The sequence below is a fragment of the Amphiprion ocellaris genome, chromosome 19 (assembly GCF_022539595.1).
Source record: "Amphiprion ocellaris isolate individual 3 ecotype Okinawa chromosome 19, ASM2253959v1, whole genome shotgun sequence".
In the NCBI taxonomy this organism is placed as follows: Eukaryota; Metazoa; Chordata; class Actinopteri; family Pomacentridae; genus Amphiprion; species Amphiprion ocellaris.
Window position 1 is genome coordinate 20,286,988 of NC_072784.1, and position 22,507 is coordinate 20,309,494.

At 39.0% G+C, this 22,507-nt stretch overlaps 2 protein-coding genes across 3 annotated transcripts; one reads left to right on the top strand and one right to left on the bottom strand.

Moving 5' to 3' along the window:
* The first annotated feature begins 5,737 nt into the window (after window positions 1–5,737).
* mpg (N-methylpurine DNA glycosylase) lies at window positions 5,738–8,294 on the top strand. Its single transcript, XM_023279629.3, has 3 exons — window positions 5,738–6,136; window positions 7,222–7,426; window positions 7,686–8,294. Exons 1-3 carry the CDS (start codon window positions 5,921–5,923, stop codon window positions 8,132–8,134), a joined length of 870 nt encoding a protein of 289 aa, XP_023135397.2. The 5' UTR covers window positions 5,738–5,920; the 3' UTR covers window positions 8,135–8,294.
* A 526-nt stretch (window positions 8,295–8,820) lies between these two features.
* On the bottom strand, window positions 8,821–21,970 carry nprl3 (NPR3-like, GATOR1 complex subunit). Of its 2 annotated transcripts, XM_023279614.3 has the most exons (14): window positions 21,561–21,970; window positions 20,562–20,631; window positions 18,953–18,991; window positions 18,130–18,262; window positions 17,004–17,078; window positions 15,812–15,965; window positions 15,216–15,294; window positions 14,989–15,126; window positions 12,054–12,210; window positions 11,509–11,615; window positions 11,072–11,201; window positions 10,195–10,384; window positions 9,910–10,102; window positions 8,821–9,191 (listed from the first exon to the last, which is right to left on the bottom strand). In XM_023279614.3, the coding sequence occupies exons 1-14, from the start codon at window positions 21,754–21,756 to the stop codon at window positions 9,026–9,028; spliced, it is 1,827 nt and encodes a 608-aa protein (XP_023135382.1). In that variant the 5' UTR covers window positions 21,757–21,970; the 3' UTR covers window positions 8,821–9,025. The 2 variants fall into 2 exon arrangements, with proteins under 2 accessions (XP_023135382.1, XP_023135384.1); XM_023279616.3 differs by lacking the exon at window positions 18,953–18,991.
* Window positions 21,971–22,507: the final 537 nt, after the last annotated feature.

A 22,507-nucleotide genomic window follows, 5' to 3' on the forward strand; every position in this document is an offset into this window, starting at 1 on the left:
AAAAGAATGTTTTGTTTTGTTCTTTTTGGTTGATATAAATATAGCAAACAGTAAAATTTTATGGCAACAAGCTCTAAAAGAAAAAAAATAGTATTTGTAAAAATATAGATTTTTGATGTGGACATTATGAACCAAAACACTTTCTATGGGGCCCCTTCAATTACATGATTCCTTCCTGTACTCTATTTCTCAATATTTCAAAGAATAATGACCTGAATTCATATTACCCACAGAAAAATCTAAATAAACATATTCATATTATAATAAAACAGTAGCGTAAGATTTTACAGCTGTGAAAACAACAACAAATATCTGTAAAATAATTAAACTTTTAGTGGGTTTATATACAGTAAACAGTGCAATTTTATGGTCACCCACAATATAGATTTTTGATATGGATGGTTTTGGCCATTTTTTTTACAGTCAATATATCATTTTGTTAGATGTCATTTGTAAATTTGCAAAACATGGACTAATTACATCAAGGAGTCGAGGAGTGTAAGAGCCAGTTCCTTCATTCTGATGCGGGAATTGGTATCTTATCTAATATCCTTTTATTTTGCTAGATGAAGCTGCCGCCAGCTTGCAGCGCCATGTCTTTCCTGTTAAGCATTTGATTTAAATGGAAAAGTGATACAAAATAGTGCAAAGAAAAGAAACCCACAAGTGAGGAGTATCATCCTTCTGTATAGTTTCAGGAGACTTGGCTCGTGCAGTGATCCACTACGTTAAAGAAATGTTTTTAACTGTTAATAGCTCTGCCAGAGAACACGTTAGAGTTATGTGACAATTGGCGTTGGTTTGTCTATTTGTCTGTTAGCAACGTTACTAGGGAAGGTCAGAAATGATACAAGGATTAGATTTTGGCAGTGATGCAGTTATAATCTGGATCCACGGATTTGTTAAGGACTTCCATATCATTGCGAGATAGCGGCACGGCGTCACTGTAACTATGACAACAAGCGAACGCTACATCAGCTGCCTGCTGATGATCCTGTGATTGTGATCCTACTACAAATCGACTGCTGTGGACCACAAATTTTTTAAAGACTTCATCCTTTGGAAATCATACAACGACTGAGCAGCCATGGCGGAGTACTGTGCTCACGAATGTAAATAAACAGTTGAGTTAAGAAATGATGCATCATTTTTAATCCTGCTCCTTAGCATTGATTGCATCTCAAAAGAAATACAACATAATGATTTTGTTTGCTCACACAGTCAAGATCTGGTAGCTGAAGTCACCACATGCAGGTTTTCATTCACATTTTACTGCTACAAAATACTGAAGGAGGCTGTTCAAAAAACATCAAAGACAGAAAAGCTTTTGCTGTGTCGGTATGTCGTGCACATTTACACTCCCTTGTTGTTGAGATAAATCCAGTAGACAACCCACCTCCCCACCCTGCCTGACTCAACAGTTGTTCCCTTTGAGAGCTACAGATGTGAGCCGAGACAAGGAAACTGTAATCAGAATAGGCCAGTAAAGGTCAAGGGGGGATCTTTGGTCCCGGATCAATCAATAAAACCAAACTGCTGGAAGTTCTTGTCTTTTTATCATCTAGCCGCTCAGCCCTCAAATTGTAACTGACTCTTGTATTTACACTTTGACGCTTCTATGGAGAATGAATGGGAATATTTAGTGCCCCACAAAGGTTTAAAACTGGATTCTGCAGAGAGGTTTTTCTTATGTCCCTACTGAAATCTCCAACCCTCAAACCTGAAAAACGTGCCAAATTGTCTATAATGCAGAACAAATCCATATGCTGTGCATGTTCTAGATAAAATTTTAAAATCCTCACATGCTTACAGTAGTCCCAAAGCCATGTTTATATAACTATAGTTATGTTTAAAAAAAACTGCAGACATGAGGACCCAGATGTGGAAAAAGACAAACCTCTTTTCTCCATGCCTCTGCTGTGCAGGTATGTGAACTGGATCTCAAATGAAGCGCTCCTCCTGTTTCCATCTCCCAGTGAGAGCCGAGCCACCTGTGCAGCACACACCACACCTCTGCAGCAAACAAGAAAAGAGCCACATGAATCATTAATTATCATCAATTAATAATTAATCCCATCATGCACGGAGGATGCAAATGGCAACCACTCATAGTCTGCCACTCAAGAAAGAAGCCTCCCCAGTTACAGTTCTGAATGAAAACATGAATGCACTTTAATGTGCTATTGGAAGGAGTTCCAGGAAAGCAAAACTCCTGCTAATATGCAATATTTTTATTCACATCAAAGAAGAAGAATGTATTATCTGCTTTAACATTTTTAAAATCATCTTTGTAAAAATGTCTCTTGTAAAATGATTTGACTATTATAGAACAATCTGTAATGGAGAGCAGACTTCTACCATTAAAATCTCTTGCCACATAAATAATAGCTTATGCCCCTTTAATGGTGGTGTCATGTAAGAATTACAAATTTAAACCCAGACTAAGACAAGAGGTCATCTTAGTATCTCAACAGCTGTGACACTAATAGTTTGTTGTGTTTATTTACACCAGAGAGCATCATGGAAGTCCCTTTTCTAAATCATGACTCTCATATAAAAGAGATCCAACGTTAAGTCTCCCACAGTGACAACAGTAGTACAGCACCCCATGCTGAAAGTGCACTGCTTGTTTGTATTCAGTATGCTGCACTTCCTATTCTTGCCACACTGATGTGGGAAAGTCTTATTTTGAGATATTTTTGGAAAGGAGGTGGAAAAATAGAAAATCGACAGCCAACCTGAAAGCTGAATTCCACATATGGGTGCAAATGACCAGAGCAGTGAGTCTCCAGTTCGATTCCTGGATGACTGGACCATTTGCTGCATATCATTCTCCTACTTCCTCTCCCACATTCATGCCTCTAAAGATGCCCTCGAAAATAGTCTACAAGAAAGAAAATCAAGAAAATATCAACACATAAAGGTTTAAGTCTATAAATAATGTCTTGGCATTGTATTTAACGATTCAGTTTACTCAGGGAAAGCATTTATTTTAATCAAATTGATGTCTGCAGTGAAGGTCTCTGCATCAGATTTAACGTAAAATGCTGCAATAATAGTGAAATTACTTTAGTTAGTTGGTTCATTTTATTCATGTGTTTGGTGTAATATTTAGTACAGAGCAAGTTATAAACCAAAGATAGCAGTGAAACTACACACGGTATATAAATATAAATTTATGAAGTGTCAAAACAAAATGACACATAATTCTTACATAAACTTTATCAAAACTAATCATAACCTTAATAAAAAAAATATAAGGAGTTACTTCCTTGCTTGCTGCAGCAGATCAATCCCTATTCTTTTATGATTCTCTGACTCATGGTGTAGTAAGATATTTTTAGTGAGGCAGCATTCTGCTAGTCCATCTGCACACACAGATGAGTCTCTGGTGTTCCAGCTCAGCGCCACTACCGCTGAGGGGGCCGCAGGAGTTGAAAGTGGTCCAGAAGGCAACGCTAAACTATGGCTGCTAAGATTATCAATGGCAGCAACAATGAAAGCCGCTCGGCCCAGACCGCACAGTCGCTGCTGACAGGCAGTGGAAACACAGTCATAACAAACAATGGCCTTCATTGGTCCACCAGCCATGACAAAGTCAACAAGCCAATGCCAGGAGACTTCTACTGAACATGCTCAGCAGATTTCTGTCTGGAACTTATCCTGGCTCAAAGAGTCGGTCGAGGTCTTTATGTTCACGTTAACTGCATCGATTCTGTCATGTTGTTCCATCAGAAATACAACCGTTCTGAACCCACAGTTGCTTGATGTTATGTAATATTTATGAATGAAACAATTCTACTTTTTAAGAAAAATATGAGCCTATACAGAGCTGACATAGGGCAAAGGCAGCCCTGGACAGGTCGCCAGTCTACATATACAGATAAACAATCACACTCACACCTACAGACAATTTAGGATCGCCAATTAACCTGAGCATGTTTTTGGACTGTGTGAGGAAGCCAGAGTACCTGGAGAAAAGCCACGCATGCACAGGGAGAACATGCAAACTCCATGCAAAGATGCCAGGAAGGCCGGGACGTGAACTTGGGATCTTCTAGCCACAAGTTGAAAGTGCTAACCACCAATCCGCTGTGCAGGCCTTGATCCAGGAAATCTCTATGGAAATGGTTCAAAAATTTATTTCTGCCATTTCAACAACACAAATAGCAGAGATAAGAGATGGCATGCAATAGGTGCAATGACATCTATTTTTTAAGGCACTTTTTGTATGTTAACTTACCTTCAATCCAGTGGCATGTGTTCCTCACCCATCTCTGCAGTGCCACAGAGAAGATCTGACCATCCAAGGGAGAGACATGTCTTTATTCTTCATCTGTTTGCATCTTTTCTTATTTCAGCTTTTGAGTACTAATAGTGCAAATGAAACTACAGAAATGAAAGCTTGTTATCTTTCTCCACAGTAATTTAATACTTTATGGATAAATGTCAGTAGAGAAGTCTTGAATATCAATACTCATTCATATAACATTGTATACACTGCAAACTCAAATATCTTGTATTTTTCTTCTACAGCTTTTCTGGTAGTGAAACAAGGGGTGCGCCTATGAGATAAAGTAACTGCAGGGGAAGTAAACACGATGCAGGAGCAAAGCACCAAGCAAGCTGCAGAATGCTTAAGAAGACTCCCTTGACAACTAAAGACACGGACGTATCAGAGCTCATTCTGTAGCTGCAGAAAGCTCAGGAAGATCGGCAGCAGAACACTGCCAAAGTTAAGTACAACAGACAGGAGAATATCAGAACTGAGTCGAGGCGCAGAATACAAAGAAAGGCATTGTGGTGCGGAGTTAAGCCACTGCAGGAACAGGCAATATTAATAAAACTTTCCTGCAGACTCAGTCTGCACAGGCTACAGAGGCTAAGAAAGTTCATCTCCTGCTAGAAAAGCTTCATATGTTTCAAAAACCAGTTGCCAAAGAGAAGATGAGCTTTTCGGTGTACAAATGGTGCAATACAGACAAGGATCAAGGCAGATGTACAGAACCACAGTAAAGATTAAGTCTTGCAGAGTTGTAACCGCAGGATCTCCAGAGCAAAACTGCAATGTTTTTTACTCATTAATAATCTGATGGTGGTTATGGCATAACATGTAGATAAACAAAAGCAAAAAATGAAGTGTGGAAATCTTTGTAACAGTCTATATTTTTTACCCTTTTTCAACAATTTAAAAAAAAAACTATTTCAAGCCTATGTGAAATCCATCTATTTAAAGCAGTAAAACAAGTGTCATCCTGTAGTAGATTTAATTTATTCACATCATCATCAGATAAAATCAGCACTGCGTCTCCATGACAGCAATACAGCAAATCTGTACTCCACTCATGAAATCATAGTCTGTGGCACGGCCATGTCACACACTGTTAGTCTTCCAGAGAGTCACATGGACCCACCATGGTGCTTGGGGCCAAACTGGCGCCCTGCATTTCCTGGGCACAGGCAGTGGAGAGCTCTATTTATAACCTTTTATTATCCAAATGACACTGAAAAGATAAGACAGCAGCAGGAGAAGGCCACAGGTTGCAGCAACGGTTTATCTACCAGCAAATGGGGCTGTTATGAGAGGGAAGCTCTGGAGTGCAAAAATATGTTGGGGGGGGGGGGGGGGTAAGAGACAGACAATTCGCTTCACTGACAGCCTTAATTATTAAGAAATTGCAACATCAACAAGTAGTGATTTCATGTGAACGCATAAAAGGTGCGCGGTCCCTTTAAGAGACAGTAAACAAACCTCTACTTCCGCGATGCTAGCAGGCTAACCCAGCGGCTGATACACTTACATGAAGTACCCAACACACCTTTTTAAATATATAAAAAATTTCCCGGGTTTATAAACACTCAGTAACAGTGTCGTAGAGGCGTTTTTAATTCATGGTCTGACCCAGTTTGCGATTAGATTATGGCAGGTAGAAAAAGAAAGAAGCTAGTATTAGCAGCAGCACCTGAACACGACAAACAGACGGGACTTGAAGCTGCTAAACTGAAGGAGCCAATTCAGAGTAAAAATACTGCGGAACGAAGCCATTACTTCATGAAGAATACCCTGCAGCACAGGCTGGGAAAGGACTTCTTCAACCAGCCATGCATTAGTTTGGCTAAAGCATTCCTCGGCAAGGTAATGCTGTTAACTCATTTATGTGTTTTAGTTAGGATGATCCCTGAAAGCCAGAATTAGCTGTGAGAAGTGTGCTTGGAGTAATGTGTGCTAGGGCAGCTAAAGATTTTGAAAAGTTTAGGAAGAAGGATTCATAGATACTACTAGCTAAATTACATGTTTTGTCTGTCACTGGGACAGCCTTGTCTGAAAGTTATGCCACTTCTCATTTTTCCTGCAGGAATCTTATTAAATAACATGTCTGTCCAGGCTCTTCTATTCTTTAATGTAACATTACCATGTCATCCACAACCTTTGGTGCAACCTACATGCAAAACTATGCAATATCAGGTAGAGTGTGATCGATACAGGATGTTTGGGCCTCAATATTGATATATTTGCTAATATTTTTTACATATATGTTAGAGCAATTTTGAGAACGTAAAATGATGGGATCATTGTTTAACTTTCCAGCATTGTATATCACAAACTACTTCACAACTTACTGCAAAGACGCCACTTGAATTCCCCTCGGGATTAATAAAGTATCTATCTATCTATCTATCTATCTATCTATCTATCTATCTATCTATCTGTCTATCTATCATCTACTCAGCTGTGATATGTGCTCTGCTACATGTGTTGCACAGTCCTGAGAATATGGTAAAGAAAGGAGTCTGAGAGTGCTCTGCTGGAGAAACTGTATGAGGACACAACTTCTAAAACATCCCAATCATATTTATCTGCTTTATGTTTTGTTTTTAAAAAAATAAATAAATAAAAGTTTTCATATCAGCACATATTAAATAAAATATATCTCAATACTGATACATCTGCAACAGGTCAGTAACATCAGCCAGCTGAATTATCAGTCAAGTTCCCAGAGAAAACAACATCTTCAAATGTCTGGTTTTGCAGAACTGCCTAAAAGCAAGACATTCAATTGACTGTTAAAGATTTAATAAAATATTTGTTTTTACCAAGGATTAAGAAAGTAATTTTTACTTTATCAAAATATTTTGTAGCAGTTGCTCCTTTATTAACTTAAAAATCAATGTATGGACTGACTAATCTCAACAGAAACAGATGTTTGATTGTACCTGCAGGTTCTGGTCCGCAGGTGTGAGGATGGTACTGAGCTGCGAGGGAGAATAGTGGAAACTGAATCGTATCTCGGAGGGGAGGACATGGCCTCACACTCAGCAGGAGGCAAACGCACAGAGAGAAACACAGCCATGTTCATGAAGCCGGGCACGATCTATGTGTATCCAATCTATGGCATCTACCTCTGCATGAATGTGTCCAGTGAAGGTAAAGGTTCACCCACCAAAATACCTGCTTCACGTTGTGCACAATATGTCATATTTATTATGATGCTTGCAAATGCACACATGAAAGATGTTAGAAATCAATTTTAGTTTAATTTTTCCTCCTCTAAGTGTTGGCCATTAGAACAGTGGTAAACTTATACGGCAGTTTGTGTTTTCTATCATCAGTGCGTAAAGGGCAAAAGGAAGGAGACTGAGTGGAGCCTTGCTGACTGATGCATATTGTGTGCTGTGTTGCTCAGGGGAGGGTGCTGCCGTGCTGCTGCGTTCACTTGAGCCCCTGCAGGGTCAGCCCGTCATGAGGCAGCTGAGGGCAGCCAGACGCAAAGAGGGAGCCCGTCCACTGAAGGACAAAGAGCTCTGCAACGGGCCTTCGAAGCTGTGCCAGGCTCTAAATATACCGCGCTGTTTTGACCGTCGAGACTTAGCCTCAGACCCGGAGGTGTGGCTGGAGGGGGATCCGGACACAAGTCCAGCAAAACCCCAGGATATCGTATCTGCACCGCGTATTGGAATCGAATCCCACGGGGAATGGGCCAAGAAACCATGGCGGTTTTATATTCGCGGGCACCCCTGTGTTAGTGTGAATAAAGAGGCAGAGAGTGAGTCTCTGTCTGGAAAAGCAATGAACGATTTAGGTCCCTCAGATGTGCAGCCTGACACAGGACAGCACAATGTCAAAAGGACGTAACAGGAATATTCCTGAAACTACTCTGCCATCTGTTCTCTTTGTGGATACACTACATCTCATGCATATGAAATGAATACTTTTTGAAATTATTCCATTCTATTTTTAGAATTTTGTAGTTCTCTTACTAAAATAGTGGAATAAAGTGCATGATCTGCTGTAATTCTAACCGTTTCTCATCCATTTTGTTCGCTACTACTTATTTTGATCAATTGCATTTATGGGTTTGATTATAGGTTGTACTGGAAAGTAATAGATTGTAACCATACTGAAGAACCAGAACAAGACTCAGCTCATCAGTGCCTGTCAAAAAAAAAAAAAAAAATGTTGCGAATTGTATTTTTACGCTCTGGTGAGCCTTGTACGTTTCATTTCATCTGCATTTTTTAATAAACATCCACACTTGGGAAGTTCTCCTCTCAGTGATTTAACAGATGTTTGGAACGCTCCGTTTCCCTCACAGCAAAAACAGCCTGTCTGATGTTTAGGCTCTTCCTTTTCTTGCTGTCTTTCTCTCCCCACCTCTGGGATTCTTCAAAAGAGGTAGCTGGAGGTCTGGAATGATCATTACTCACTGTGCCCCTATGAGGCCAGCACAGATGATCTAACACATCTGGGACAGGGAAGATGAAGCCAACCCCCCCACCTTACCAATCCTTTCAATATTCAGTGAACCCTATAGGCATATCTGGCATGTACAAAATAATTTAATATTGTAAACAAACATTTGGCTCATAAGGGAAAAACACCTTTGTAAATCTGCACACATTAATGCAAACATGTCAATGTTTTAAAACAGCACTTAGAGCACTTAGCTGTGAGCACAGCAGGCTATTACCTGCTCTCAAACTGACATATTTTCCAGTTGCTGAGTGCTGATGCGTCTCTGTGCCACTACTCCATGGGTGACTGAAAGATTGAAATAATGGGATCCTCATGGTTGGTCACCACAAGGACACTGCGGAACTTGTCAAACAGCGTCTTGAGCTGCGAGCGTCTCATGTTCTCGTTGTACATAATCTCTTCCAGGTGGTGATGTCCCCGGAAATAGTGCAGCAGCCTGGAAGCAGTCAACGTAACAGGCAAAAAAAAAAAAAACAGGTTGAGGTCTAGAGTTTCACTTAGTCATTAGCAGTGCAAATCAGCCATGAGACAGAATTTTGCAGCTCTGATTGCTTGATTGTTTAGATGCTCTCTCTACTTTCAATATGTACACAACTAACAGCTGACAATTTATCTTGACTCTTCAGGCAACATTTCCAATTAAATTTCCCAATATTTTGCGAATGCAATTGAAACAGCTTTATTTAGCCAACCATTGCACATCTTCCAATTCCCAGAGAGACAAGGCATTAATCGTGATTTATAGCATCATGAGTCACTGGATGCTCAATAAAACTCAGTCCATCTGTTAAGAGGCCTTCACAGACTGAGTGACACCAGCGATTGTGTCAATTTATTACATGTCACATTGTGAAAGATTGGTCCAGTAAATTCTTGGTTGCAATCTGTGTCAGAATGTACAATATCAATATGTTGGGTTAAGATTGAGCAGTGAATGCACGGTTCTTCGCAGTATTTCTTGGAAAATAGAAATGTGAGGACAGAGGCATGTCATCAGCTCACATCATTTATCTGCACCACTGTCATGCCTAACCTGCAGCATAACAATGAAAAATATGATTGTGTGAAACCAGACAAGAATGGTGGGCTTGAAAGCATTTACTGCACTAAATCTAAAGCACAGAAAATGCTCTGTTCAAGGCAAACTCAATTACCTGGCAAACATCCGCAGATCTTCTGGATTTTGTGCAGCAGGGATGTTAAGAATAACCTGCCTCTCATGCTCTGACAAGCTGGCAAGCAGCGTCTCTGTCATCCTCTTGTTGAGTGGGGAGTCTCCACCAGGAAGCAGCTCTGCACTGGAGTTGTCCATGCTGGGACTGGTGAGGGTCATATCATCACTGCTGGCTAAACACAAGGAGCAGACAGACAGACAGTCGTGGATTATGTATTACCTGTTATACCTGTGAGTCAGAAGAAAGAGCTCAGGGAGGACATACTCGGTGAACCGAAGCTAAGAGCGCTCGGGGTGCTGAGACTGCGGCCTCCAACTCGGGCAGCCAGTGGAGGGTCTTCATCCCTCAGCCCAGGCTCATCCTCACTGGGCGGTACCAACAGGCAAACATAAGTGTGTAGCTGGATCAACAGGCGGCGCTGGAGCATCCACACCACCATCTGGATCAGCTGAGCCTGGTTAGGGGCAGAACAGGGCGGCAAACTGCATCACAGCGGCGCATAGGATAAATATTGAACAAGTGAAACTCATCATGCTCACGTAGCCAGATCAAACATGCTTCAAATCAGCAGTGGGTACCACACAAACTTAAAATAGAGCCGCAAGGAAAGAGCCATTGCTCTGATCTTGTTCTCATAAAAAATGGAGGATGCAGACGCTGGAGTTGATGTCCCTTTGCCATTTATAATTCATCCTCAAAAGCTCTGCCAAAACAAGATGGGTCGGAGGACAACAACAGATGGTCCTGCTCTTACAATAGAGTGTCTTCATTTGTAGTAATATCTTCATGAATACTAAGGATTTACCACAAAGCTGTAACTGAATTTCCGTTTACATTAAAATTTGTACAAAACTGTTTTTATTTCTAAGGTCAATCTAAATACATTACTTCAAGCAAGATATATTCTTTATTAACCCTGTTTTTTCAAGTTCATTTTCTTTGCTTTTATTTTTTAGTCTTAATATATATTTTAGTGTTTTTTCTTCCTCTTTCTGAAAACAAAAAAGACAACATAGAAAACAGATTATGTCACCAACATGGGTAAAAACCAGGATGACAAATTTAAAGCCAGCGGTACTGTCTCACTTTTTCACAGCTTAGGTTATCGTTATTACTTATGCTAATGAGGTAATAATCCTACCTCCTGTGCAGGTGCTTCCAGCGGGTTTCTGAACTCGGCCAGGGAGACGGGCAGCGAGAACTTGGCCAACATGGAGGGCAGATCATGACCAGGAAACTGCTGGGCAAACTGATCAGCCAATGGAGAGTATCTATTTAGGGAGAAATGGCAAACATTATTTGAGAACACAGGGCATTTTTCTGCAACATTATTTTTTATTCATTTTACACATACACTGTGTTGTAACTATCGTCAATGACCCAATTTTCACGTAGTACACTGTGAGATGATTTGACTAGCAGACCCTTTAGCAATTACAGTTTAATATTCATAAGGATGAGCTTTTTAAATCTCTATATGAGGCGACGGCATGGATGAGTGCTCAGCAGAACTGTGTTTCATTAGCTCTCCAGGAACTGGTGCAGCCAACCGGCTCGCATCACATCACAGATACTCACAGACAGATGTTGGCATGAGGAGACAGCATGTAGACGTTATTCTCACACAGTGGGTAGATGACGATGGCCTTGCCCCAATAAACCAAGTGAGAAGCAATGTGAAAGATCTGGGAGAGAGGAAACATTTTTCAGGTAATCTCTATGATGTGAAATAATGGGAACTATATGAGTTGTTTTGCTATTGTAAATTAGCTATAGTGGGAAAATGTAAGAACTTCCTTCCACCATACATGGGAACTTTCTTATATTTGCACTGCATACAATGCCCACTAGATGGCAGTAAGATATCAATCAAGAAACCTTTCTGTCTGAACCATGGGATATTTATCAATAGGGTTTTAAAATGCAATACAATCACCACATTGTTTGTGATTGCTACATAAACTTAATCATTGTGCTTTTTATAAATATGAAAAATGCTTTTCTTTTTTGGTTAAATGCCTTAGAAAGATCAGGGAACAACGTGAAGTCAAAAAATGACATTTTGCAGTTTAACAGTACAAAGCTGATGTAGGCAGCGTGAAGGTGGTGTGACTGTTCTGCACCTGAAGTAGGGCCAGGTCTGCGTCCTGGGCAAGCTGCTGCAGGTTTTTCACTGCTGAGCAGGTTTTGATCAGACGAACCATCGCAGGTGAGCAGTCCAGGGGAAGCTGGTTGAGCAATTCCTTCTCGTTTTCCAGCAGCAGCAGGGCATGGTAGGGTCTACAGGAACAAACAATAACAGGTCATCAGAAAGTGCTTTTAAGTAAGCAGAATTGTCTCCTAAATAGAAATCAGAAGGAATCTGCTGTATTCCCAGTCTTTACTCATATACATATGTTAATTGACCCCTTTGATTAATTAAATATAAACAATTTCTGCATGCGTGTTAGCATGTCACGGCTAAAACACACTTACACTGTCGTAATATTTGCATATTTCGATCAGCTTCAAAAGACAGGAGACATACAGTCATGGAAAAAATTATTAGACCACCCTTGTTTTCTTCAATTTCTTTTTCATTTTAATGCCTGGTACAACTAAAGGTACATTTGTTTGGACAAATATAATGATAACAAATATAGCTCATAAGAGTTTAATTTAAGAGCTGATATCTAACCATTTTCCATGTTTTTTTTTATAATAACCAAAACCACTTAAGTTCTTACATCAGTAGCTATGGCACTGTACTGCCAAAAACAGTGCTTTTAGGATTCCATGTTTTCTTTTTTGTCTGTTTGAGTCCCATGATCCACACAGGAGTTAGTACTTGATTGCATAACCATTGTTTCTGATGACTGCAGCCATGCATCTTGTCATGCTCTCTACCAGCTTCTGACATTGTTCTGCTGTCACAGCAGTCCATTCCTGTTGCACAAATTCAAACATATTTGCTTTGTTTTTGGGCTTGTGATTCCCCATTTTGCGTTTGATGATTTTCCACAGGTTTTCAATTGGATTTAGATCTAATGATTGAGCAGACCAAGGCATGGTTCCAATGTTCGGGTTCTCTATCCAGGCTTTAACTGACCTTGCCTTGTGGCAAGGGCCATTGTCTTGTTGGAAAATCCAGTCATTGGAGGCAAAAAAGAGTTTTCCAGCTGATGAAAAAAGACCTTTTTCAAGAGTAGGCCCAAACATGACCTGGTTCATTCGCCCTTCACACAATTACATTTGCTCTGTTCCACCCTGACTGAAACAACCCCAGATGGTCACTGATCCACCCCTATGTTTTACTATAGGGGCAGACAGTCTGGTTTGTAGGTTTCTCCAGGCTTCCTCCTAACCAGCAAGTTGGCTGGAGTGGGCATCAACTGAAAATTGGATTCATCACTGAAGAGAACCTTAGCCCAATCATCAACAGTCCAATCCTTGTGATCTCCAGCAAAGAGCAACCAGGCTTTCCTCTGCCTTTCATTTATGAAGGGCTTCATCCGTGCCCTGTGTGACTTCAGACCAGCTTCAAAAAGTCGGTTTCCAACTGTCCTTGCCAAACAAGTCACATTTCTCGACAGTGCCCACTAATTTTTAAAGTCCCTGGAGGTCTGACGATGATTCTTGAAGCAGGAACAGATGAGTGCACAGTCATTTCGTGGGGTAGAAAGACATTTCCTGCCGTGACCAGCTAGCAGTTTGGTAGTACGATGTTTGACATGTTTTTTCTTGGTGTAATGAACGGCTGTCTTGGAGATCTTCAGTTTTTTTTGCTACCTGTCTCTTTACTCATGCCAATTTCCAGCAGTGGCAAGATGGCTGCCTTTGTGGCTTCACATAATTCTTTTGTTTTAGGCATTATGTGAGAGCTGACAACTTCTGAGTTGTGCTACGGCTTTAATGTCAGCAGGAAACCACTCTAGGCCTTTGCATGTGCAGTGCCGCTTATGACATGAAATGACCTCTTATATACCCTGGGAATACAATTAAGTTTAAGCATTTCAAATAGGACATAAAGTATTATGCAATTAGCTGCATTTTTTGTCATGTTCATTGTATTCTTCAAGTAATATACCTTTAGTGGTACCAGGCATTGAAATGAACAAGAAACTGAAGAAAACAAGGGTGGTCTAATTATTTTTTGCATGACTGTAGATGTAAATCAAAATTACAGCACACATGCCATCATGCCAATAGGTGGCAGTATAGCTCATAAAAAGCATGGTTTCTTCAGAAGCCCAGCTGTTAGACACACAACATGAGTCACTGATGGGAGTTCAGGCAGTCACTTTCAAGGAATCTAAATTTCTTAACGGACAAGCTCACCTGTGGTTTAACATCTAATAACAGAGATCAAGAGGGATTCTAAAAATGCTGTTTTGTTTGGTAGTTACACAAATGCCTACAAAAGCTGGTCATGTCATTGCAAGTCTATATATGTGTGTGTTATAAGTCATAAGTTTATCTCTTGGAATAAATGTTTTTTCCTAAACCATGTCAGCAGAAGATATTGTACCTTCCCATTCTTAGCTGACTGTCACAGATGAATGGCATTTTTTCTGACTTGCAACCCCATCAGTTGAACTAATTATTCCCATAAGTAAAGAAACTTAGTACATTCTAAACTGTATACATGTAAACATGAAGGTAAAAGTAGGAATGCAATGGTCACTAAGATATTTTACTCTTAAAAGGTGTAGCATTTGTGTAAAAAATAGAAGGGAACTACATATAACCTGATAAAACAAATTATTATATCAAAATTATATATGGAGGGGGAAAAAGCCTTATCTGTAACAGCCCTTGTAGTACCTTAAGATGTGTGTTTTTACTTTGAGAAGGGGGCAGTGGGGTGGAGTATCTGTGGTCGGTTGTGATAGGCCATTTTTAATATCACAGTCCACAACTGTTGATTGGGGCGTTGCTGCAAGTGTCACTTTCAGTTGTATTTTACAGAGAAAGACTTCCCCATGTGCTTTACAGGAAACAAGTTACTTCTAGTACAATGTAATATTGAAGATACCAGGAGGAAAAACACATGCTGTGTACAATTAAATCTAGACATACCTTATAGCCTTTAGGCTGCGCTCTAATGCCTCTGGGGGGATATAGTTGCCCCCAATCCTGTGAATCTTGTGTGGTAAACAGAAGCTCACCTCCAGCCAGTTGTTGATATGTAGTCGCACCACACCAGTTGTGCAAAGGCTAAAAAAGAACATGAAAATAACATAATATACATTGTGCAGGGTATATAAAAAGGAAAAAATAAATGTGCAGTGCGCTTAATCACAGACCTGTCGTAAGCCTCCTTCAGATCTCTGGCGAGCTTACACTTCGGAAGAATCTGTCTAAATGGGGACTGGGGGCTTTCATCTGTCGACATCAGGGGAGAAAGATCACCGTCAAAATAATACACTACCGTTCAAAAGTTTGGGGTCACTTAGAAATGTCCTTATTTTTAAAAGAAAAACTTTTTTTTAAATGAAGATGACATTAAATGAATCAGAAATACAATCTAGACATTGTTAATGTGATAAATGACTATTCTAGCTGGAAACGGCTGATTTTTAATGGAATATCTCCATAGGAGTACAGAGGAACATTTCCAGCAACCATCACTCCTGTGTTCTAATGCTACATTGTGTTAGCTAATGGTGTTGAAAGGCTAATTGATGATTAGAAAACCCTTGTGCAATTCTGTTGGCACCTGAATAAAAGTGTGAGTTTTCATGGAAAACATGAATTTGCCTGTGTCACCCCAAACTTTTGAACGGTAGTGTAATATACTTAGAATATTTGCTTGTTAAAAAGCTATATTGTTCTATAATAAATATACCAAAATATACAGTGAATTCTAAGAAGTTGTATATCTATTTTGTGTGCGTCTCACTCTCAGTCATGGTTGTAATCTCATCCTGGACGGCCAGCATCAGTTTGGCTTCTCGGGTCAGGTACTGGCAGCGGCGCTCCTCGTGCTGCAGGGCTATAGCGATGCGGCGCGACAGATTGTGCATGCAGCTGATGACGGATGGGTCAGCATTTGCCTGGAGAAGCACAGGATGAGAGGTTTTTAATTTTGACAAAAACATGTCTATATTACGACTGAATGATTTCCTACTAAACTGCATTCACATCATCAGTGCTTTCACTTTTAGTTTATGTCAAATATTTCCAGCCTGTTAACTGTATAAATGACCCTTGAGCTCTTTATGTGAGGTAAAGATGTTAGCATGCAACAGACACATAATTCAAACTACACTTAAGTGTCTCCTGATATATTTAATACAGAATTAAACAAAAGCCTAGTAGCAATTCATAGCACTGGCAAGACTTGTTCAGAATGACTTTACCCTTTATTTTGCTTTATCTCTGCTGTATTTCTATAGTTTAGCAGTGGTGTTGTATTACACTTCAATATATTAAGAGGTATTATTCTGCCACCTTTGGGATGTAAATAAGGATGAACAAAACATTTAAAAAAAAGGTTCAGTGACCAGTATCGTCTCTCTAAATAGGTCAGTAGATCAATTATCATTGTTTTATTATTGCATAAAAACAAAAACAAAGACAATTCGTATGATGGAACAAATCGAATAATATGAAATAAAAAATATTCAGCAGTGTGTATAGATGATGCACCACATTACAATTACCCAATGGGACTGTTGTTCTGTTCCACAGTCACTGACAAACCATGACTGAGCACTTTTTCCCCTCTCAGCTGTATTTGGACTTACTTGGTACCGTGACTCAGCATGGGCAGGAATGGGCTGCGCCTTTTTGGGCACCATGATTAGGCACAGTAAAGTGGCCCGTCCCCCCTCTGAGTTCCCATGCTCTCACAGATAGAGTAGACTGGAATATTATCACTCACACACACCCCTCCCATTCACAGCATGCAGATTAACAGAACAAAATATCTGTGTGTCCCACCCACACAATGCCAACTTAAATGTAAAATTAATCAAATATAAATATCAGTTTCAGCTTCAATACTTATCCCCCACTTAGAGTAAAACAGACACTTTAAAAATGCAGGAAATTACAAATTAAAATCTAAAGCTTAAAAAGCTTTTCCTCACCCTTAATGCAAACACCACATTAAACAAGATCATCGTAGGCATCTCTCTCTTAGGTGAAGGATCTGTTTTAGAGACCTGCACAAAAAGAAGACAAACTTTTCACAGGATGCACAAGATAAGTCTTTACAATAAAATATCAATCTATAGTTTTGTAAGTTATATATAGTATGGTAAATACTTAACATATAGCACAGGGACATTCTTAAATATTATAATAATGTATAACAACTAATGATAATTGGCAGTATTGCTTGATTTGCAAATTCTTTTTTATATATTTATCAAATTGCTTAGTCAATGAAAAACATCCATCACAACTTCAAAAAGTGCAGTGAGAAACATTTTGCCGTTTTATTTTCTTCACGCAGCTGAGTAAAAACTGAAGCTATTCAGTCAGCAAATACAAAAAACAAAGAAATGAAGCAAAGTCTTTCATTTAACAAGAATTTTTTTAAAAACAAAATTTTTTTGCTTGTAGAAATGACAAATAATTTATCACGTATTAAAATTGTTTCTACATTTGGATACAGTAGATGTTATTGAATTGCATTATACCACATATGACATAAGCTGTTACTTTCAATTATTATGGGCAAAAATTCTATGTGATTTGCTTCAAGTTTTTAACATCTTTACACGCTTTCCATCCCCTGTAACACATGCAGTGAATCATCAGTGTAGAAGACTGTCAAGAGAGGGCACCACTCAAGGTTTCAATGTGTTTACCAAAATTCAAAGCTGACTTAAATTGGGAGGTTCATAGTACAACAATATACAACAATATAAATGGAATTCAAGATGGTTTTGTTAATTTTTAACTCATAGTATCTGTAAAAGTGTCTCATACAACTTTAAGTTATAGTTACTGTAAAAATACATCACAAATAGCCATACCTACAATTTTTTTTCAAGCACAACATATGTCACTCTGCTGCACTGTTCTGTGCATATATTCTGTGTAGAAATAGATAAAATCTACAGTATTTTTTCCACCAGATGGGGGAGGAAGAGAGTAAAACATGCTGATTTTCCTCAAAAACAGTCTGACCAGAATACAATGACAGAAACATGTTGTTTACACTTGCTGGTATTCTTAAGAAGAAATGCTGAATCTTTTCATTCTTACCTGAATGATGGGAGGATGCTGAAGGAGGGTAGGGTGACCCACAAATCGAACATTGTCTATCTTCAGCTCAAACTTCTTTCCACACATATCAGATTTGGTGGCCAGGATGGTGGCGAGGATGATGTCTGAGAACCTTCAAGAAGGAAGAACAGACTGAATAAAAAAGTGTGCAGGGTGGGAAGAGGATGCTTCACAGAAACAGCTGAGAAGGTTAAATTAGCTCTGTTTGCTTACACTTTGTACATTCCTGTCTATAAGAGGGGTTGCATTAATCAGATGCATCTGTTTGAAATGTAATTCAACAACCAGAGTATAAATAAAAAAGTTTGTGTGGCTACTGGAGAGGAGAAAAGAGGAGGAGGCCTCCTTGCAGAAAAGTGAAATTGCTGTATGAATAAAGAGTGTGAAAGACTCATGCTGGTTTGACTTAAGTAACTCATGCTGCGACCAAAGGGGTAAAAATTAAAGTGTTAACGTCGAGAAAAAATTAAACACAGTATGGACTTACTCCACCACCACAATTGGAAATGAATGTGAAGCAGCTGCTTTATTGTAGCTTACATTTGATTTGAATTTTGTCTTGCAATGCTGAGTCTCCATGCTACAGCTAGAACAATCAGTGTCAATCAAAACTTTACCAATGGTTTAAACAGATTTTTCGTAACCCCAGCACTGATTCATCCTCTATTGATCATTTACAAGGATTTTAACTGAGATTAGGGTTGGAGATCCATTTAGGACACAATATAGGAAAAAGAAGGGGGATAAAAAGACAGGGGTGTTCTAAGCAAAGGAGAGGTGGTTTAGAATGATTTGGTCTTACCCTGCTACCAACTGTTCGTCAGTTAGTGGAGATTGTTCTCTGAAATGGGAATTGGGCCACAAAAAAAGAAGAAAAAAGCAAACAAAAGGGAAAATGCAACACACAGTTGGGCTAAATGCATAAAATGGACATCAAAACAACCCGAACAAACATGTGATACTGTGATGTGAAAATGCTGGTCTGCATGGTGGTTCAGGCTAATTGCTAGTTTACCCTGATTAAGCCTTCAAGTCAGTAGCGTTGGCAAATTTCGATCTTAGGACAGTTTATATGGAGAAGCGAGCCTAATTACCAGCCTGAAGCTGTCATGAAGACAACTAAGATTTCAAACACTGCTCCAAAAATATACAATGAAACAACAAGTGCATGCAGTAGTTTCAAATGCTTCTGCCAGGTTCTTAACCAACACGAGAAAGACAGACCATTTCTCAACTGCCTTATATGTTTAGCTCCAGGAAACTGATTCTAAAGTCAACACATTTGTATAACGCTCTGCTGTACTGTTAAAATAGAAAAAAATAGCTGTAAGACTGGAATGCACACAATAAAAGCCTGTTTGGTGTAAATTCACGAGGTCAAATTTGAGGGGAAAAAGAGATTCCATGATTTTGTATCAGTTTTGTGTGCTTATGTTTGGTTTGCTAAATTGATTTATTTCTTAGAAGGTTTAATTCTCACTTTCTCGCTGCTTCTTCCCACATCCCACCTTCAACCAACTAACGACTGACCAGCATCACCATCCGTGGAGTGGCAGAATGATGAAAATTACATGTTGTTGGAAACAACAGACAAGATTGAAAGCTTCACTGTCTGATTCTTGTACTTTGAGAATCAGACATCGACACATTGCTACAAACAGGTAAGAGTTCATGTTTCATCTGCCACAGTCAGCCCTGAATGTTCAGGCGCTTATCATTTTCCATTGTATCTGCATTTTTTTTCAGCTTAAAATTTCAAAGCTTCCTTGTCCTTTTAAGTTATCGTAAATTAGTCTGTGAAATTCTTAAAATACTTGTGAGTTTTATACTGTTGTGAGTGAATTTTAGAGTGTTGTTCTTTTTCTTTTTAAATGCTGTATATCTTAGTAATTATTATATTATTTTACATCTAGCTCTTTGGGGCAAGATTTCCATCATGAACAACAAATGACAGCCGATTTATTATACTTTAAAGATGCTATGAAATGATATTTTAACAACACATTTTTATGGATAATGTGATGATAAACAAGCAGTGTCCTGCATTCTCACTAACACAACGAAGTATGGTGGTTTAAAGGCTTGTTTATTTTTCACTAGTTCAGCTAATATTCACAGAGGCTACGACACTTGGACTCATTTAGACCACACAAAATTTAGCTTTATGTTTTTAAACTGTAATTGTAATGAAGTGTAACAATGCTCTATCACAGAGGCTAAATTAACAATGAGCCAACTCCCTAATTCCTTCAGAAAAATATTGTGTTTTTGGTGGGGAAAATAAGACGACCAAAAACAAGAGGGAGGAAAAATATAATGAGCGTAAGATGCTCATTTGGATCTCAGAATGGACTCTGTCCCGTACGATCAATGTATAAATTAATTAATAATATGGAAAGACTTAAAAATACCTTGAATCACCATCCTGATCATCAAGACCATCCCCAGTTGTGTGCAGTGCATATGGACTCCGTTGTTTTGCTTGTGGACAGATATCAACATGAGTTTCTCATCATGACCATTTAAAAAACATATTAGATTCATAACATATTACTAGACACGTCAAGAACCACAACAAACATGATATTCTGTCGATGACAACTCACTGATCATCAAACGTGTTAGAGTGGTGTCATGCTCAAAGGTTTTTCACTATATGAAGCTATAGTTTGCTGCTGGTAAGGGTCTTTCTCGGGGTGCAAAAAACAAAAGTAATACTAATAATCATATTGTGATTATTGTGGCATATATTGTGATTGCCATATAAGCCATGATAAAAAAATAATGATGTAATTTCAGCTGCTGTCTTTACCAAACAAGCAGAATATGATTTTTTAGCACCACAATGCTTCATCTTTTATAGTATTTTGTGGCACATTTTGAGTATTATCCAAAAAATTTACCTTCTGCAATTTGGAATTTGCACTTGGATATATTGTGATTTCAATTATATTCTAATAATCTGTTTAGCTGTATCTCCAGGATACCTTTCTGCATTTGCCTATTTATCATTAGGTAAACTGAGCTACTTTGACAAGTGTTGTTCTTAATGTGAACAAAATAGCAAGTAGATAAAATAGCAACAATATCCCAGTTACATCAAAATGTTTCTTACTAATCTCAAATAATCACGACATAAGCAAATAAAAAAGACAAACAGTAGACAGATGCACAAACACAGAGTAGATATGAAAGATTCCAATCCTATATGAATGATGTTGCTGCACTGTATTGCAGTATATCATGAGGTGTTTGTGAATTTCTACATCTCCTATAAATGTGAAATAACGTGAAAGTGACACCTTGAGGTCAGGAGTTTCTGTTTACTAATTGACTGCTTATGCCTGGCTAATGCTAATGTATATGTCTGGCTAATGCTAATGTCTGGCTAATGCTAAAGCTACGCCTACCTGACAGAGATGACGGGCATTCAGCGACTCTTTGGAAAGGATATCGAAAGAGAAGTTTGTTCCCTCGGCTGCCAGAGCTAACCAGTATGACGCTAATAGGGCTGGTTTTGTCGCCGCTTTTGTACACGCTGTTTTGTGACTGACTGTACATGGACTTTCGGTCATCTGGTAACCCGGCTGATGGGTTTAGCATCATGTTAGCATTATAGCTAACTGGACGTTAGCTGCGACACAACACAGTGACCGTTAGCCCGCTTCAGCTGGACATTAATGAATATAAATGACTGCCATGCACAGACACCAACCCGACACAAACAGTCTATCTGGAGTCAACTTTGCGGCCTGGCTTTTTAAATCCTCCCTGTGCGCATCTCTCCACTGTGCCGCTGCGATTGTTTTGTGTCACCTTGAAAAATATCCGGCTTCAACAAGGAAGGCGGCTCCGAGATCCCCCTCCCCCCTGCTTCAGAAAGCAGTTCTCCTGTAGCCTCTGTCCGTCTTATATTTTACAAGCTTGACTCAGTTTCCAAAACATGGATTAATCCTCGAATGAAAATTTCTGTTATCAAGGTATATTCAGGCAGTGCACTTCTATGCAGTTAGAACTGCACTACAAATCAGATAACCACTTATTTTATTTCATGCATATTCCACCTAGACACATGCCAGATTTCTGTGGAAAAATATAATTGAGTTGCATCAAATGTGTGTATTAAATAAGTTAAATACTGTAAGAAACAATTTACCTCCCTAAATACACCTAAATTGATTTCTTACCATTCTCATAAAACACATTAGGCCTGACCAATGATTCAGTAAACTGTTGAGTCATCAAAACCCACACTTCAACATTCAAAGGAGGAGATTCCATTAAATTAAGATGAAAAAATGATTAGTAAGCTACTGACACTGCATTTTGGCAATAGTTCCACAATTTTCGGCCATCG

What these genes read in the sequence shown, in the direction of transcription:
- mpg (XM_023279629.3), top strand. Translation starts at nt 5,921, where the DNA reads ATGGCAGGTAGAAAAAGAAAGAAGCTAGTATTAGCAGCAGCACCTGAA. An exon ending in CTAAAGCATTCCTCGGCAAG is followed by an intron (nt 6,137 to 7,221) that starts GTAATGCTGTTA and finishes TTGTACCTGCAG; the next exon opens with GTTCTGGTCCGCAGGTGTGA. An exon ending in CATGAATGTGTCCAGTGAAG is followed by an intron (nt 7,427 to 7,685) that starts GTAAAGGTTCAC and finishes TGTGTTGCTCAG; the next exon opens with GGGAGGGTGCTGCCGTGCTG.
- nprl3 (XM_023279614.3), bottom strand. Translation starts at nt 21,756, where the DNA reads ATGATGCTAAACCCATCAGCCGGGTTACCAGATGACCGAAAGTCCATG. An exon ending in ATGCCCGTCATCTCTGTCAG is followed by an intron (nt 20,632 to 21,560) that starts GTAGGCGTAGCT and finishes TCTGTCCACAAG; the next exon opens with CAAAACAACGGAGTCCATAT. An exon ending in AGCATCCTCCCATCATTCAG is followed by an intron (nt 17,079 to 18,129) that starts GTAAGAATGAAA and finishes CTTTTTGTGCAG; the next exon opens with GTCTCTAAAACAGATCCTTC.